A 17,303-nucleotide genomic window follows, 5' to 3' on the forward strand; every position below is an offset into this window, starting at 1 on the left:
TCCAGCTTCTTAAATGTGAATATTTTGAAGTAAACAGTATGTATACAATATACATGAGTAAAACATGGAGCGCCTGAGTATATCTCTATGAATTGTATCATTAATTGTGTATTTTCATTACACTAATTTAATTATTGAATTAGTTGTAGTGAAGAGTAGAATATTCAGTTGCATCATTATCTATGGGATTTTTGTTATAATAGTGATATTGCCTTTGAAATTAAGATTTTATACTTGTTGAGGATAAAAAATATTTTTTTTAATGCTTCTCCATGGTAATATAGTTTAGTTTACTTACAATTTATTCATATTCAAATGAGACCAGCTATATGCATCTAAGCGTCATGGATGAGGAGCTAGTCCCGATTAATGTTGGGTAGTTATTTTAGGCGTTTTTTCCCAAAGGATGGAGCTTAACAGGTTCAAATAAAGTACAGTCCACACCAATCACAGATTTAGAGCATAGGAAAATCCATTGTATTCAACCATGTTTGACAGATGGAGTCTATGAGACCCCAAACAGACGTAACGTGTCATTTTCTGTAGCGAAACTTCAGTTCAAATTCATGTTTTCTGTTCTCAAAATTAGGAAAAGCTGTAACAAGCCGATACAAACCAAAGAAATTTACAAAAATTGTACTTTCGTTTGATCTAAATTGCCATCCAAACATCTGACAGAGAAAGAAACATTCCTGCAGACGGCAATAATCAATGTTTAACTGCTAACAGATCACCTTCGCCTGCTCTGGAATTAGGGCAAGAAAATGGCCTCTCATCACTAATAACCAACATTCATCCTTATTGTGCATTAGTTCTAAGGCAACATGGAGGACCAAGCGAGCGTTTACGACTGAATCCAGTGGCTGGTGGTCGGGACTGTTGCCAGTATTTGCAGCAACATTGGCACGTTTTTCCCTTCAGAACAGCTTGGTTAAAGGCAACATGTTACACATTTAGTTTGACACACACATACACACTGACACACAACATCACAAACCACACCTCTGACACAGAGGCTGCGATTCATCTTCCGAGTCCTCCGATCGGAGCTGAGCTGTTGTTAAACCTGATAAATCACCAAACCCTCACTTGACTAAGCTCACTCATTTCACTCGATTTAAAATGCATTTTTTTTTTTTTTTACACAATGAAAACAAATAAATTAATATTAAATTAAAGTGCCCAAATTCCAGTGTAAACACCAACCATCTAATCATTTTGGCGCTGTTGGCAGCTTGTGTTTTGATCAGGATTTTACAGAGAAAAATGTAAAAACAAAAAAAAAAAGGTTGAAAATTTGGGCTTTTTTTTCCCACCTGAAAGTCAAACTGACACCCTGCAAACTAATTTGGACTTAACTGAGATGATCTCGCAATATCAGATGCACATATATGTACACATAGCCAAATAGAAAACTCTGTATACAGTACAGTGTGTACAAAAGTGTGTAAACCACATCTTGTACAGGGTCTCAAATCAGCATATTTAGTTTTTTTTAAAGGAAATACGCTCATTTGCTTTCTTGTTAGATATGAAGATTGATACCACTCTAATGTCTGTGCGCTGAATACGAAGCAATACAAGCAGCCTGTTAACTTGGCTTAGCACAAAGACTGGAGACAGTCCTTGAGGTGCATCCCGGGTCTCTTTGGGTGCTTTCACATCAGGGATCCGGGGCCAAAGTGACACCAAAGTCCAGTTGGTTTGATTAGTGTGAACGCTCCGTACCATACAGGGTTTATTTCACAACAATGACCCGCTAGCCGTACATTATCCCGCTTATTACACAGCTACTTACTTAAGAAATCGATAATTTGACACAAAACCGGTCCGTCGGAATCCGACATCAGAACTGCACCCATAGCAACGGTCTGTTAAACATAGCAACGGTCTGCTATAAAGAAATAACAGATCGTAGAACGCCGTGATTGACCAATCAGAATCGAGTATTCAACAAAACACGCTCTATCTGATCCGGGCCTCAGGCTAGCTGTTTCCCCCTGTTTGCAGTCTTTGTGCTCAGCTAAGATAACCAGCCGCTCGCTGTAGCTCCATGTTTAACGGACAGACATGAGTGGTATTGATCTTCACGTCAAACTCTCAGCAAGAAAGCAAATGTCCCAAAACGTCCAACTATTCCTCTAATTGGCGTAAATGTATTCATCTTGATCGACCTGAGGAGTGTTTTATTTATTTTTTTATGGCAGGAGATTTCTCTGCAGAGTCAATCAGCTCGAGTCGAGCTGCTCGTGTAGTTCTTCTTCTGCAGCTTCTACAACTGGCACATTGTAGTGACGATCGTCCTCCGTGACGAGGCACACGGAGGGCCAGTCATCTTTGTGGTCATCTGGGTAGTAGGTGATGAACTCCTCTGTGTCGGCCTTGTACAGTCTGTAAACTTGAATGGTGCACTGCAAGGCGTAGCCCAGCAAGAACATCTCCACCTGGCAGGGAGATAATAGCACGGTTACAGAAAAGCCCGGCTTACAATGCATCAGCTGCTAAAGCATATATATGGGTAGGGTTTCCTTTATTGAAAATGTGAAAATAACAATTAAAAGCAAACAGCAGCTTGTCTTTCCTGTAGCGTCCTCAGCCCCGAGGTTACAGCTTCAAAACAGGACAAGCACCAGCATGTTTCACTGTTCAGGTCTCAGATTATAAGAACCTTACACGCCCTGATCTCGTGACACCCAACATTTGTTGTTGTTTTTGTTCGTTAATGCATGACAACTGTTAATTCAGCGGAAATGGATTCAAACGGCTGAGAAAATCCCAGCAGCTAGTTTCCAGTATGTTGTTTTCCATAAAAGCTTTGATGTAAATGCTCCCTACCTGCCAGGAAGCTACTGTATGCAGCCAGTAAATCATGTCTTTAAATGCCTGTTGAAGCGAGTCTGCGGTTTCTCCTACCTGCTCCAGCCCGGCGCTGAGGCCCACGTGGCTGAGGTGGTTGGAGAGGAAGGAGCGCGGGCAGTCGGACGAGTCCCGGGCGAACAGCAGCCAGCAGAAGAGCGGGACGTCTCCGCCGGCCTGCATGCAGCCGTGCAGCTCCACCGCTCTGCCCAGCATCAGCAGCTTGAGCGCCTCCAGCAGCCCCAGCTCCTCTTCTCCTCCCTGAAACACTCGCTCGCACAGCTGCTGCCGCTCCGCAGCGGAGGAGCAGTCCACTGCTGCCCGCCACTGGAAAACAAATCGATAGGAGTTAAATCACTAACTGTTTTTGATGAGCATGTAATCATTGAAGTCATTTATATATTATAAGTACAAATGCCAAACATTTGCTGGTTACAGCTTTACAAATGTGAGGATTTGCTGCAGTTGTCTGTTCAGTTTTTACTGTTATTGTCAAACAAAATAAGACAAAAATCGGTTTCACCAAACTGGGATTTATTGAAGGCCTATAGAGTGCTGCAGGGTTGACATATTTTTGTAGACCAACCAGGATATTAGAATCGCCCTGGGTTCCTAGACAAAACGCCAATATTATTCCAGAAAATGAGCTCTGTGGCAAACCAACATTTATGATACTTTGGTTCAGCAAGATGATCTTCACGACTGAACACCACTTTTATGATTTTTGAAGCGTAAATGCAGAATCGCCAGAAGTAAAAAGCTGCACCACGATCGCATGACTTCACGTCACCACCACTGAGCTAAAGGCGGACTAGTGTTCGGCGTGATGACGTTCAATAGGCTCCTGTTCAGACCATGTGTTAACATGGCCGATCGGATCACAAGTGGACAGCTCTAAGTACGGGTGTGAACGCACTCGAGACGCATTGAGATCCGACCGCTCAGACCACCTTCAGAGGTGGGCCACATCCTTTTAGCAGTGTGTACGCCAATGTTTCCTGGGCCACATCGAAGGACCGCCTACTCAACTGATGTCCTGCTTGGATCCGCGGGGTCTCACTGTGCTCCTCAGGTGAACAGACAGACAGGTGCAAGCCTCACATGGAAACGGCCTCTGTGCTCTACTGTATTCTGTCGGTACAACTGTATTTTATTTAAATATATCTTATCTATAGGCTACATATCTACAGACTATCAGACTAGGCACGGGAAGTGCATTATTATCATACTGTCTGAGATGCGTCTGTGTTTATTTTGATGTTAATCAAATGTACCAGAATTTAGTAATATTACGTCACAACGTCGGCTGTATTAGCCATGTGTTTACTAAGTGTTTATTTGCATATAGAGCAGGGGAAGTGAGATCGGATCACAAGTGGTCACTCGAGACGCATTCTAATGCCAGGTGTGAACAGGCGGACTTAGAGCTGTCCACTTGTGATCAGATCACCCAAGACGCATGTTAATGACAGGTCTGAACAGGGCCCCGAGTCTCATTTAGCCACTTGTTAGCAACCGCCTTTTTGAAGACAAGTAAAGGTTTCAAAATTCACGAGTGGGATATTTACAGATGTATTTTATATATCATAGAACAAAACATTAAAATCTCTTCAACTTGTGTTAACCACAGACCATATTTCAGGCATCTAGACAGAAACCCATTAAAAAAAAAACATTGACTTCGAGAGGAGGGAGCTGGAAGAGCAAAAATGCCGACTCATTTCCGGGTTTTAGGACTCCTGGATTCCTGCAGCACTCTATTGGATATCCATTTTCCTCATTCCTTGCACACACATTAGTGCAAATAAAAAAGGAATCTTTGTGGAAGCAGCACAGACCAGAATGACACAACACAGTGCAAATTCATAATGTCGGCCACAAAACCAGCACACAGTTACCTCTCATAAAGCAAAAGAGGTCTGACTTTCATGAGAGGTAAACACTAGAATTCCAGTGACTGACCATAAAACCTGCTCGAGGCCTCATACAGTTACAGTAAAGAGGTTCTGTGGTTTTAACAGTAGAAACAGTTTCTTTGAGGCTGAGGGTCCGGTATTACCAGGCTGTGTTAATGACACAGAGACGGAGCAGTGCAGCATTTAGAAGACTACCTCCCTTTAACATATGGTAGCAATCACAACTAAAAAGCTCCGTGGATGAGTATCAATGCCCTCAGTGTCCTCAGACGACATAAATAAAGTGCTGCGGTTTACTCGCTGTGTCTTTAAAAAACGTTCTCACTGTGTGCATGTGTTCTGAGCAGATACGCAGCCAGTACCTTATTCAGAAGAAGCTCCATGTAGACTTTCAGCTGCGGGGTGGCATCTCCTGACCCCTCTGCCTGCACGCACTCTCCAGGAAATGTCCACTGACTTATCAGACCTTCCTGGGCCTCCAGTTGCTTCAGAAGCTGCAATTAAAATGTGGAGATGAGATTTCAGCTGTGTTCAAATGAGCTCAAGGCTCACTGGCAGAACAGAACGCTTGACATGCATAGCAACGGTAACTAAGGGGCATGGGGCTTAGCAAATGGTCAACTGATACCATCTCGTTAAGTGAGTATTTACCATGTTAATGTCGTCGTCCTCCTGCAGCCATGCGGGCAGCTGGGTGCTGTGGGAGAACACCTGGAACAGCGTGGCTCTGAGAGCGCAGTAGTTGTCGCCTCTCACTCTCCTCACGCTACCAAAGCTCTGGGACATCTCTTTATAACCCTGCAGCAGCACACACGGGACACCACAGGAAGCCTCTTAGCCCATTCATGTGGGAAAAATACATAAAAACTAAATCTGAAACACTTCTTCCCAGGAGCTACCGGCACCGACCTTTCTAATGAGAGCACTTTTGGCAGTGTTTCCTTTCCACTCTCTCTCACTGTAAGACAGGATGTCCACCGCCGGCGCCAAACTGCATCTGTCCTCCACCTTTAAGACTGAGAAAGAGAGAGGAGAGTGAGAGGAACAAAAGGGGACTATTGTCTGTATTTTACATGACAAAACAAAAGTAGTGTGTGAAATCTCGGATGCATTTTCAATACTGAACAAAAATATAAACGCTTTTGTTTTTGCTCCCATTTTTCACGAGTTGAAATAAAAGTTCCTATTCACACAAAAGACTTACTTCTCTCAACTGTGGTGCACAAATTTGCTAAAATCCGTGTTAGTGAGCAAGTCTGCTTTGCCAAGATCATCCATCCATCAGACAGGTGTGGCACGAATCAAGATGCTGATTAAACAGCAAGATTATTACGCAGGTGTTCCTCGGGCCAGTCACAATAAAAGGCCGCTCTAATGCTGCGTTCCAGACAACCCCGGAGGTTTTTCCCAGTTGAAATTTCCGACTTCCGACCTCCAAGCGTTCCAGATGCCAGACGTAACCAGAAACGTTGGCTGACCGTGACAAAGTGCATACTCCACATTATTTTTGGCATTTTTAAACGTTTTCCTGAATAACTTTTGTGCTGAGAGGAAAACTTTCAGATATTGTTTACTGCAACCAGCTGACTAATAACATGGTGACATATTTTCATTTTACATGCAGAACAGGTTTTGCTATACGATAGTATGTATTATTTTTAGGGCTGTCAAAGTTAACGTGATGATAACCGCGTAAACGGAAACCCCACTAATTTCTTTAACGGATTAATGCAACATGTGATTTTTAGGTTGTAGCGGGCTCAGTGTTAAAGCGAGAGTGAAGATACTGGCATCATATGAAACTAGAAAACCCAAAGAATCTATTAGTACCAACCATGTCAAACTAACTTGTCGAGAAGGAGGTTAAATAACGCTCAAAACTTACACTACATTTTGGCGAGGAAAAACTGGCATGGCCATTTTCAAAGGGGTCCCTTGACCTCTGACCTCAAGATATGTGAATGAAAATGGGTTCCATGGTTACCGACGAGTCTCCCCTTTACAAAGCAAGCATATTTTCCCACTCCCATGTTGATAATAGTATTAAATACTTGCTGACGGTGGGAATTTCCACCCGAGCTGTTGCCCATGAATTGAAGGTTCATTTCACAACCATAAGTCATCTCCAATGTTATTTACGAGAATTAGGCAGTAAATCTAATCGGCCTCACAACTCCCCCCTTGTTGTTTGGGGTATCTGTGACCAAATAATACATATCTGTAGCCCTAGCCATGTGAAATCCATAGTTCAGTGCCTAATAAGTCTCTTTTTTTGACGATAAAACTGCACATTATAGACTGGCCTTTTATTGTGACCAGCCTAAGGAACATCTGTGTAATAATGATGCTGCTTAATCAGCATCTTGATACGCCACACCTGTCAGGTGGATGGATGATCTTGGCAAAGGAGGAGTGTTCACTAACACACAAACAACACATATCTGCACAAGATTTGAGAGAAACAAGTGTTTTGTGTGCATATTTTGGATGCATTTACTGTATATTGTTGTTCGGTGTAGATGTGTGATTTGGATGTTCTTACGTGTAGTTTCTGGTTTATTTTTTTGTGATGCCGACAGCTCCTCGGCTCCTCTGTACAGGTCTTCTTCACTAAAAAAGGAGAAAAAAACACTTAAGTGACTGAACTCTAAGTACGATACTTCATGCATAAGGCTGGCTATGATTTGTATTATTCTTATTGTCAACAACTCTTGTGAAAAGATCAAAACCAACAATGAATTGATCCTACTGACAAGTATTCTTGTGTGTACAAAGCCTGATATGTCTTCTTCCTCTGTGCCATAGAGCTCCATTGTTGCCCCAAAACTATTGAAACACATGAGTGATCCACACTGTTGCACTGGGTGACATGTTTCTTCAATTCATGAACATGGAGAGAGTAGTTTATTTTGAGTTAATCCCAGATACACCATCCTGCTGCTGCAAATACTCACAAGTGCACCAAATTGATATTAATCTGCAGCTGAAAATAGTCCCTGATGGAATGCACTATTTACTTAAGTTAAGTAATGTTTGCTCCACAGTGCCCAGCTATTTTAAGAAATAACTTAGCAACAAAAAAATGAACTTGGCACTGAGAGCCACAGGCGCAGAAAGTGTGGAGAGACAGACTAACACATTGTTGGTTTTGGTCATCTTATGGGATTTGTTGACAATAAAACAACCTTAACCTAACTTTCTTCCAAACCATGATAACAAACACCAAAATACCTACATTTTTCTCATGTTTTTTTACAAATGACTTTGTGGCGTACCACTATGCGCAAGCAGAAATTACAATAACACAACCACGTTTTTAACGATGTCTTTGGGGATGATGTGTAAAGGCCCTGACACACCAGTTTCGAGCAGTCGGCGAGCGTCTGTCAGCCCAGTTTTTTCAGTGTGTCCCGCACCGTCGGCTCTAGTCTGCCCGTGTTAGAGGCTGTTTGGTCGATTCGGCATGTTGAATCGGCTGCGTAGCTCGTCGGTGAGAGAAATCACTCTGATTGGCTGTTCAGGTTAAACGAATCAGTGCACGAGAAGAGAAACGGAAGTGAGGAAAGCAAACACAGAAGGCTCTTCTAATTTTTCATCTTCATCTCATCTGATCATTCCAATACAGAGATATTTTCACAGCGACACGGCCATCTGGAATGAAGCTAAGTGGTGAGTGAGAGTGATGTGAAAATGGTCAACAAACGCCGCTTTGTTTCATGTTTGTATCATAACAACGGCTTGTATACCCGTCGTCCTCGGTCTTCCGGTTTCCCTTTTTGAATGACGAATACAGACTACCGTAACCTGCTGGTATGGAGAGTTATTTCCTCTCAAGCAGGCACAAAACGTGTGCTGTAGATGGCTGTTCGGTGTCGTCTTTGTGGTGTGTTTGAGTGCAACTTTTTGGCCAAGACAAAGGCGACGTGAGGCGACGCAGCAGTCAGTATTTGTCGCCGCTAGTTTTTTGATGTGGGTTTGGTATGTCTGGGCCTTAACATCTTTCAAAGCTGAAGATTAGACACATGGTCTACATTGCCACACAGTTTTGAACAATGATGTGATGTTCACTCTATAAAGCATCTAAAAAAATGATCATGACAAACCTGTTACCGAGGCCATCTCTCGCTGTGACGGGTATCTCATCAGCCTTCACATCATGCTCCTCTTCTCCAGTTACCTCCTGAATCTCAGTATCTTTCCCAGCCTGAATCTCCTCGGCCTCTGTTGGAGCGTTCTCCGCCTCTTCCTTCATCTCATTGTCCTCCTTCGCTTTGGGAACATCTCCATCTTCGTCCTGTCCTTTCAGGATCGTTTCCTCTGCAATATCCTGTTTGATGTCCTCTGAGGAAGTGACTTCCTTTGAGCTTGAAGTTGTGCACTCAACATCTGGCTGTGCATCCTGATCGGACTTTGAGCTGGAGAGAGAAAACATGTTTGGTACTTTGCTTGAACTCATATTATAAATGACATTTTATATCATGAAACATAGAAGGATACTAGTGGTGTGTAATAAATCATCTTGCTTATACAACCAGCTGTGGCGTTTATGTGCCCCCTAGTGGCCACAGGAAGGCTCTCAAAAACACAAGTACACAGTTGACGTAAACAAGCGTGTTGTTTTGATGTCACAATCTGCAAACTCACTGACCTGTCGCTGGCGTCTGCCGGGGCTGTGGCCTCTGGCTCCCTGACACAGTTGGCGGCGTCTCGCTCCTCACCACTGTGGTTGAGTCCCGAGGGCTCTGACCCAGGAGAGGACTCACAGACATCATGGCTTCTTATGACTTCAGGACCGCCGCCCTCCGTGCACACTGAAGAACTGCCAATCTCTGAATCCTCCGTCACAGCACTAGACACAGAATGACAGGAGAAAGATATTAATAAGTATACAGCAGGATTGTACAGAAGCAGGGTTTTGTGATATGAATATTTTTGTACTGTAATTTCTATTTATGCGACAGTGTATTTTATTCACAACAAATCAAAGTACTTCATCACACTGCTCATTGATTTTGCAACACTGCCCTCGATGGCCGTTACCATATAATGTGGTGCAAAATAAAGCTATTTGCGTACGATATAACGACATCTTGCATGTTTTCCAGCCTGACTCAGACGACATAGTAAAAACACTGTAAATACAGAAACAGCCACCTCCTCCTTCCAGTATAAATATACTACTATGGTATCTTCTGAGGTCATGAAAAATCACATGATATGTTGTCTGGTTCAGGATGCAAACAGTTCAACAAAAGAGTAATTATTCCTTCTCTGATTTGTTTCATTTTAATATGTTTAAGTGAACTTAAGAGGTAAAATTATCAATTAATTCACTAGAAAAAGATGAGGAAAATCTGAGGAAACACTCCTAGTGGTAACTTTTTGTGTCGTAGAAATGTTTTTCGTCTTTTTTATCCTTTTAAAGCTACGAGGAAGAGAAGAGAATCATCCATCCAACCCGTCATATTTAACTTGCTACTGAACCGCCAGATTTGGAACCACTGGTCTATAGTTGTCAGATCATTAAAAACATTTTAAGGGCGCTTTCACGAGCCAACATTTAGTCTGTTTTAATCAAACTCTGGTGCGGTTCGTTTGGGCTGTTGTGAACGCAGTAATCGTTATCTGGTGTGGACAGAAACAACTAGAGTTCGCTTGGAAACGGTCCGAGACCACCCTCTCGCAAGCGTCTCTTACCGTTTCCAAGCGAACTCTAGTGCGGTTCGATTGCAGTGAGAACATAATACGAACAAATTGCAGAATGTGAATCAAACCGCAGGGGATTATGGGCTGCCTGCGCAGGCATTTGTTGAGTTGGACACCAGTAAACGCCAGGTTAACATGAGTGGGAGAGGACGGACCTGGACTTCTGCAGTAGTCTGATGTTTGCTTGACATCTGGGCCGAAGAGAACATACAGAATATGCTAAATAAAGTCTAGTGATGTTTATAAAGTCATTCAAGATAAACTGGAGGAGAAGGGATTTGTGCACACAGTAGATCAGTGCCGAGACAAAGCGGAAAAACGTCGGCCTTGCCCCTTTGTACACGCCCCTCAGCAATTACATTTTTTTTGTGCACTGTGATACCGAACCAAAATAAATAGATAACGAACCAAAAGTATGAATTTCACTCCGTTTGGCTAGTCCGAACTAGCCAAACGGAGTGAAATTATGGCTTGCCTTTTTAACCAACATCCAAAATAGCAGCAGAAACAGAAACCGTACAGTTTGTCTAGCCATGTGACTCACCAGCTCGCAGACTCTTTGTCGTTCTCCTGACCGACCGCAGAGATGGACGACATCTGACAAGCTGCCGCAGTGAGCTGAGGGTCTGGCACGGATAACACTTCATTGTTTTGAGCAAACTCCACTGGTGGCTCGACTACAGCCTTTTCAATACTGATTATGGAGCCGGCCTCTTCTTCATTATCATGAGCAGTGTCCAATGTAATGTGCTCTCTTGTTGGGTTTGTCTCAGTGTGGTTTTCAGGGCAAACTGCCTCTGCTGTTGGTGAGCTGCTGACGGGGATTGTGTCCAGCGCTGAGGCTGGATTTTCTTCTTCTGGTGCCGCATTTTCTTCTTCTGGTGCCGCATTTGTTGCTGTAAAAACCTCCCAATCAGCGGTGGCGTTTTGTTTCTGCAGAGAGTTTAAAGTGCATTGCAGGAGCTCAGCTTGTCCACTGTCTGCAGGACGGTCCTTCATATCTTCATCTTGTACTCTGGTGGAGTTTTCTTCGAGTTCAGACCCTTTGTTGGGAGAAGGTGCTGCTGTTTGTATGACCTCCTTCTGCAAGGGTCCATTCTCCTGAGTGTTATTGGGCTCCGTCTCTGCGACCTCGGGACTCTGCTTCACCTGCACAGCCTCCTTCACCTTTATAGTGGCCTCATCAGGTATTTTCCTGAATGACAGAACACAGAGAGAGGATGAGCAACGTCACATCATACAACAATAACATCCTTCAAACCCTAAATTCAATACCTAACTCAGTTGCAGCTTTGATATATTGTGTAATAACCTTTTCATAAAACAGGAAACAAAAGTAGATATCATAGATAAGATTTTGCAGCAACATGTTTCGACATTATCTCTGTAATGTGGGGAGGAAGTGGGAAATGTATAATCAAAACAGTCATCTTTAGTTAGCAGCTCTGCACTACCGATATTGAAAAAATGCAGCTTTTCATATTGTAGTCAAATCTTTTAAACACGTTCTAAATAAAAAGGGAGTTCAGTTCTCTTTTTAAAGAAGAATTTGAAAGTGTAAATGACTGTTTTCATGGCATAAAACAAATGATCCGTTGATCTTTACGAATCAAGACTCCATAGTCTAACAACGGCATGTTGAAATCGAAAATCGAATCCATTCGTGACCTTAAAATTGAAAGTCAAATCGAATCGTGAATTTGGAGAACCGTGACACCCCTACCAACCACTGGAAGAACCTCTGGAAGTCCCCAGCCCTATTTGTAACCTTAGCCCACCTTATGTTACTCTGTGTTTTGGTCATATAACACAACCTACGCAAACCTTAGGGGGGGAAATTCTAATTTTTTTAACGTGTTATCCAGAAGTGAGTCACATCTTTAAAGGAAATTTCATGATCTGACATTTGTCTGAGTCAAAACCAACAGACAGCACAAGAAAGCTTCCTTAAAAAGTTAGTTTTAACACTGACAAGTCTTTGTATAAAGTGTTCTTCACTTCCTTTATTGAGTCAGTTCTAAGATTTGCTATGATCCCAGTCTGAATTTTTTTTTTTTAAAGTTCGTCTATGAGATATTCAGAGCATTAATAGCAGCGAACAACTATTTGCTATGTAAAGATATAGAGGAGTAACCCATCCTCCGGTTCCCCCTCAGGTAAGCACTGTTAGCTCCGTCAGCAGTGATGTCATTGTTTCCATTGTTGGGGGGTTTCCTTCTCTAGATTAGTTACTGGCTTTTTAAACATAATGTGATTTAGCGTGTTAGCAACTGTGGATGCAACAGAGGGTCCTCCTGGTTTCTGGCTTTGTTTAGTAGCCACCTTCTCAAAGTGGGGCTGGCGATTAGTGACAATGCCAGAAGTGACAGCGTGTATTTTTTTGGATCAATTTTTGTTTTATTCACTGCCGTATTTTTCTGTATTTGTTGGCCACTGGGACATTAAAGGTTTACTCTACATCTGTGGGATCATGAAAATACCTCTGAGGACGTAACTCGCTGCTGAATTGCAATTATGAAATTACTTTTTGATTTTCCCCCTGAAGTTTGCTCGAGGAAACACCATGTCACCAGATCATGTTGTAATGTTGTCAATCATACAATACAGCAATGTTTATCTCACCTGATGTCATCATCTCCTTCAGGACCACAGGTCCCCACCACAAGTGTGTCACCCGTGGGCACCGTGACCTTCGAGTCATCTTTCAGCAAACCACTTCTTTCCTCCGCACTGCCACAGGGACTCTCAGCGCGACAGCAACTGTTCCCCATCTGCTCGCTCCCTCTGCTCGGGAGGACAGTCGTCTGAACGGTGACCTCCGGTCCACAAAAACAACCGCAAGCGACCGGATGAGTCGCTGAAGCCTGAAGATTTCAGGAGTTCATGATGACGAGGGGTCAAGCTGCTGCTAAAGAGAGGAAGCAACCATGTTCATGTCTTGTTATAGAGTTGATACCTTAAAAGCACAAATGTACAACATCACTGAATGAATGCGAGAAAACACTCCTCACTGTGTGATACAACAGGTGTTACAATAAATCACATACTGTATTATGATAGATGTTACTACTCTCTCTGTATCTAAATGTGGTCACATTTATTTGGTTAACATCTATCAAAAATGTCTGACACTATCTAAACTCAAAGAGGACACAATTATTATTCATAGAAATTTAAATCAATATCCTCCTCACAAACACTAACAATCACTTCCACGCAACACACACACACTCATCTTTTATATATTTACTGTATTGTTATTGTTGTTATTAGATAGATAAATAGATAGATAGATAGATAGATAGATAGATAGATAGATAGATAGATAGATAGAGAGAGAGATAGAGAGAGAGATAGAGAGATAGATAGATAGTAACTTTATTAATCCCGAGGAAAATTCAAGTTTCCAGCATCACAGTTCCGTAGTGCAAAACATGTTATTAAAAAGGCAGTAAAAAAGTTAGTAGTGCAAAGTACAAAAAAATATACCAGATATAAAAATACAAGGAGATGAAGAAAACTGTTAAAACTGTCACTCCCCATATTAATAATAATAATTATTATTTATATCTTGTCCTAATTGTTTATCACTATTATGTAGTCATATTATTTCTTTATATTAATTTATTTTTATTTTTTTGTTATGTTGTATAGTCTTAAATTGTGCAAAAATAAATAAACAAAACAAAAACAACAAACAAATATATATAATTTCTTAAACCTGTTGGGAGCCCAACAGTTATATCCACAGTTGTATCCACTGTCCTAACCCAATCTGAAGATATATTTCATATGTGATAAATAATATGATGGTTTACCTTTGTTATGTTGTATAGTCTTAAATTGTGCAAAATAAATTAATAAAAAAAAAAAAAATGTATAACACCTATCAAAATAGGTGATAAAATATTAACATTAACATTACAGCTGATTCTGGTGTAACACCTGCTATTACATTTTGGTGTATATTATTATTAATAATAATAATAATAATAATAATAATAATGGATAATAATGGTCTGACATATATCTTGTCCTAATTGTTTGTTATCACTATTATGCAGTCATATTATTTCTTTATATTAATCTTGTCTTTAGGTGGACGCTTCAGATAAGCCCAGTGTTTTTTTTGCCTCTTCCTGCACTGTATAATACCATAATCTGAAGATATATTTCATATGTGATAAATAATATGATGGTTTACCTTTGTTATGTTGTATAGTCTTAAATTGTGCAAAATAAATAAATAAAAAATTTGTAACACCTATCAAAATAGGTGATAAAATATTAAGACAATCTATTTTTGCACAGACATTACAGCTGATTCTGTTGCAACACCTGCTACTATGTTGTTTACAGCACACATGTGGTGTGAAATTAGCTTCAATCATAGCTACATTGTTCATGTAAATACAATAAAAAGGAAGCAGCAACAATGACAACACATTGCACATTCATCTGCCCCATATTATTAATAATAATAAAGACATAAAAACCTACCTCGATTGGGTTTATTGTGACTCAAACTCCTCCAGCTGCTCAACCACGTCGCTCAGATTCAGTTCCACTTTTGCTTGTTAGCTGAAGCTAGCTTGAAGGTAAACTCTTAAAATATAAACATTAAGCTGCTAAATACCGACCAAAGCTCATGAGGATCACTGCTGCCACGCTGTTCACCTCCTCTACTCACTGAACCGGCACCGTTTAACGCGTTACATCTCGTAGATACCGGGTGTTTCGCGGTGTTTCAACGCGGTGAACATGTGTCGGTAACGGACCTCTAGCATAGCGGAGCAGCAGGTCACGGCTCGGTCCGAGCGCATGACGTCATTCTCATGTGCGCCAAAGAGGGTTGTTGTGCTGCGTTCAGGTGCTGCTCGGAAACTAGCAACTTCACAGTATTAACCCCTTAACGTGTTTTGACATAATTATAGCAAAATATTAAAGGTCCAATATTGTGCTCATCTTCAGGTTCATACTTGTATTTTGTGTTTCTACTAGAACATGTTTACATGCTGTAATGTTAAAAAAAACAACTTTATTTTCCTCATACTGTTGGCCTGAATATGCCTGGAGTTACCCTGCACTATATTCAGTTTTAACAGTCTCTTCTGCACTATATTCACTTTTTTAATAGTCCTGTATCACAGCTGTTACCCTGCACAAGTGCTGGACTGGGACAAAAAATCGGCCCTGGCAGTTTGGCCCAGACTGGCCCCATCATCGGCCATTTGTGCTGTCTGTACCACGTTTTGTTGAAGGCTCTGTTCGAAGAAATTCCTTCAAATGTGGTTGTTTTGCGTACACGCCAACATTGAGACCTCAAAAATAGAGAGGATTTGAAAACCAAAGCTGGGGGTCTGGGGGTTTTAGTTTCAGAGACTTTGTTTCCTGACTTCTGGTGACTTTAAAACAATGAAAATAACAAAATAATAAGTACACTGCAACAGCATGTTTATGTTAAACTTCTAATTTTACCTTTAAATCTCAGGAAAGAAAACGGAATAATTTGCCCCTCTGGCGTAAACTTTGAGTGTGGATATCTAGCATAAACTAATATTCATCAGTTATAATTCATTTTTTTGCCCCTGCTGTCTCTTTTTTAGGATTATACAGACAGAGCTCCCTCCCTCATCTCTCTCCCTCTCCTCCTCACTGTTGCCGCCTGGCACAGAGCGATTGGGCCGGCCCAATGTCAATTAGGGAAAAGAAATGGGCCGAATATCCTATTATATGGGCCAATAAAAAGACATACATCGGCCCACAGGGAAAATGCCGGTATGCCAGATGGCCATGCAGTCCAGCCCTGCCCTGCACTATATTCAGTTTTAACAGTTTTCTTCATCTCCTTGTATTTTTATATCTGGTATATGTTTTTGTACTTTGCAATACTAACTTTTTTACTGCCTTTTTACTAACATGTTTTGCACTATGAGACTGTGATGCTGGAAACTTGAATTTCCCTCAGGATCAATAAAGTTACTATCTATCTATCTATCTATCTATCTATCTATCTATCTATCTATCTATCTATCTATCTATCTATCTATCTAGCCTCTGTCTGAAATGCTCCGTTTTAGCGCATTTTGACGGAATTGCAACAGAATTGCGTTGCTAGTCAACAGCTTGGTTCCATGTGTACTTCCTGTCAGCTGATGACATTCACATACACTGCAACCAGGAATAAACTGGGACACATTTAGAATGTTTTACGTTTAAAATTGTGTCAAGGGTCTAAATATTGTATATTCGTGACATCACAAATGGACAGAAATCCTGACAGCTTGTTTCAAATGCAGAGTTTCTGAATACGGGCTGTGTGTATTTCCCTGTGGATTGAGTGTTTCGATACTTTCACGGTATTTTTATAGGACTTAAGCCTGCTTTATAATAAAAAAAACATGAAAATCTCACTTTTTTATAATATGGGACCTTTAATACTGAAACAATTCGTAGATTAATCGGGTAGTCGACAAGTTAATTGATAAAAACTCGATTATGCAAAGCAAACCAAGGAACGATGTTTCCAGCTTGTCAAATGTGATGTTTTGCTGATTTTCTCTGTTTTACATGACTTTCAAATTGAATATTGGACTGGGAATTTCACTATTTTCTGACATCTTATTGACTAAACAATTAATTCCTTTTTGGGTTTTTTTAAAAAAGAAGGTAAATAACAGATAATTTAGCAAAATGTTAATACTGAAACAATTCGTAGATTGATCGGGTAGTGCAGGGGTCTGCAAACCTGAGGCTCCGGAGCCACATGTGGCTCTTTAGCTGCTCTCCAGTGGCTCCCTGTGGATTTATAAAAATGGAAATGAA

At 41.2% G+C, this 17,303-nt stretch overlaps 1 protein-coding gene across 2 annotated transcripts; it reads right to left on the reverse strand.

Annotated features, from left to right (window-relative positions):
• Positions 1–449: 449 nt before the first annotated feature.
• Positions 450–15,317, reverse strand: LOC141759901 (uncharacterized). Of its 2 annotated transcripts, none has more exons than XM_074622385.1 (11): positions 14,979–15,317; positions 13,101–13,386; positions 11,023–11,673; positions 9,421–9,621; positions 8,876–9,187; positions 7,315–7,382; positions 5,682–5,788; positions 5,424–5,570; positions 5,135–5,266; positions 2,914–3,183; positions 450–2,444 (listed from the first exon to the last, which is right to left on the reverse strand). In XM_074622385.1, exons 2-11 carry the CDS (start codon positions 13,247–13,249, stop codon positions 2,229–2,231), a joined length of 2,253 nt encoding a protein of 750 aa, XP_074478486.1. In that variant the 5' UTR covers positions 13,250–13,386; positions 14,979–15,317; the 3' UTR covers positions 450–2,228. The 2 variants fall into 2 exon arrangements, with proteins under 2 accessions (XP_074478486.1, XP_074478487.1); XM_074622386.1 differs by having other exon boundaries at positions 13,101–13,383; positions 14,979–15,311.
• Positions 15,318–17,303: the final 1,986 nt, after the last annotated feature.

The sequence above is a fragment of the Sebastes fasciatus genome, chromosome 21, assembly GCF_043250625.1.
Source record: "Sebastes fasciatus isolate fSebFas1 chromosome 21, fSebFas1.pri, whole genome shotgun sequence".
In the NCBI taxonomy this organism is placed as follows: domain Eukaryota; kingdom Metazoa; phylum Chordata; class Actinopteri; order Perciformes; family Sebastidae; genus Sebastes; species Sebastes fasciatus.

Coding starts and splice junctions, on each gene's coding strand:
- LOC141759901 (XM_074622385.1), bottom strand. CDS start 13,249: ATGGGGAACAGTTGCTGTCGCGCTGAGAGTCCCTGTGGCAGTGCGGAG. Junction 11,674..13,100: donor GAAGGAGATGATGACATCAG/GTGAGATAAACA, acceptor TCTGTCATTCAG/GAAAATACCTGATGAGGCCA. Junction 3,184..5,134: donor TGGAGCTTCTTCTGAATAAG/GTACTGGCTGCG, acceptor TTTGTTTTCCAG/TGGCGGGCAGCAGTGGACTG.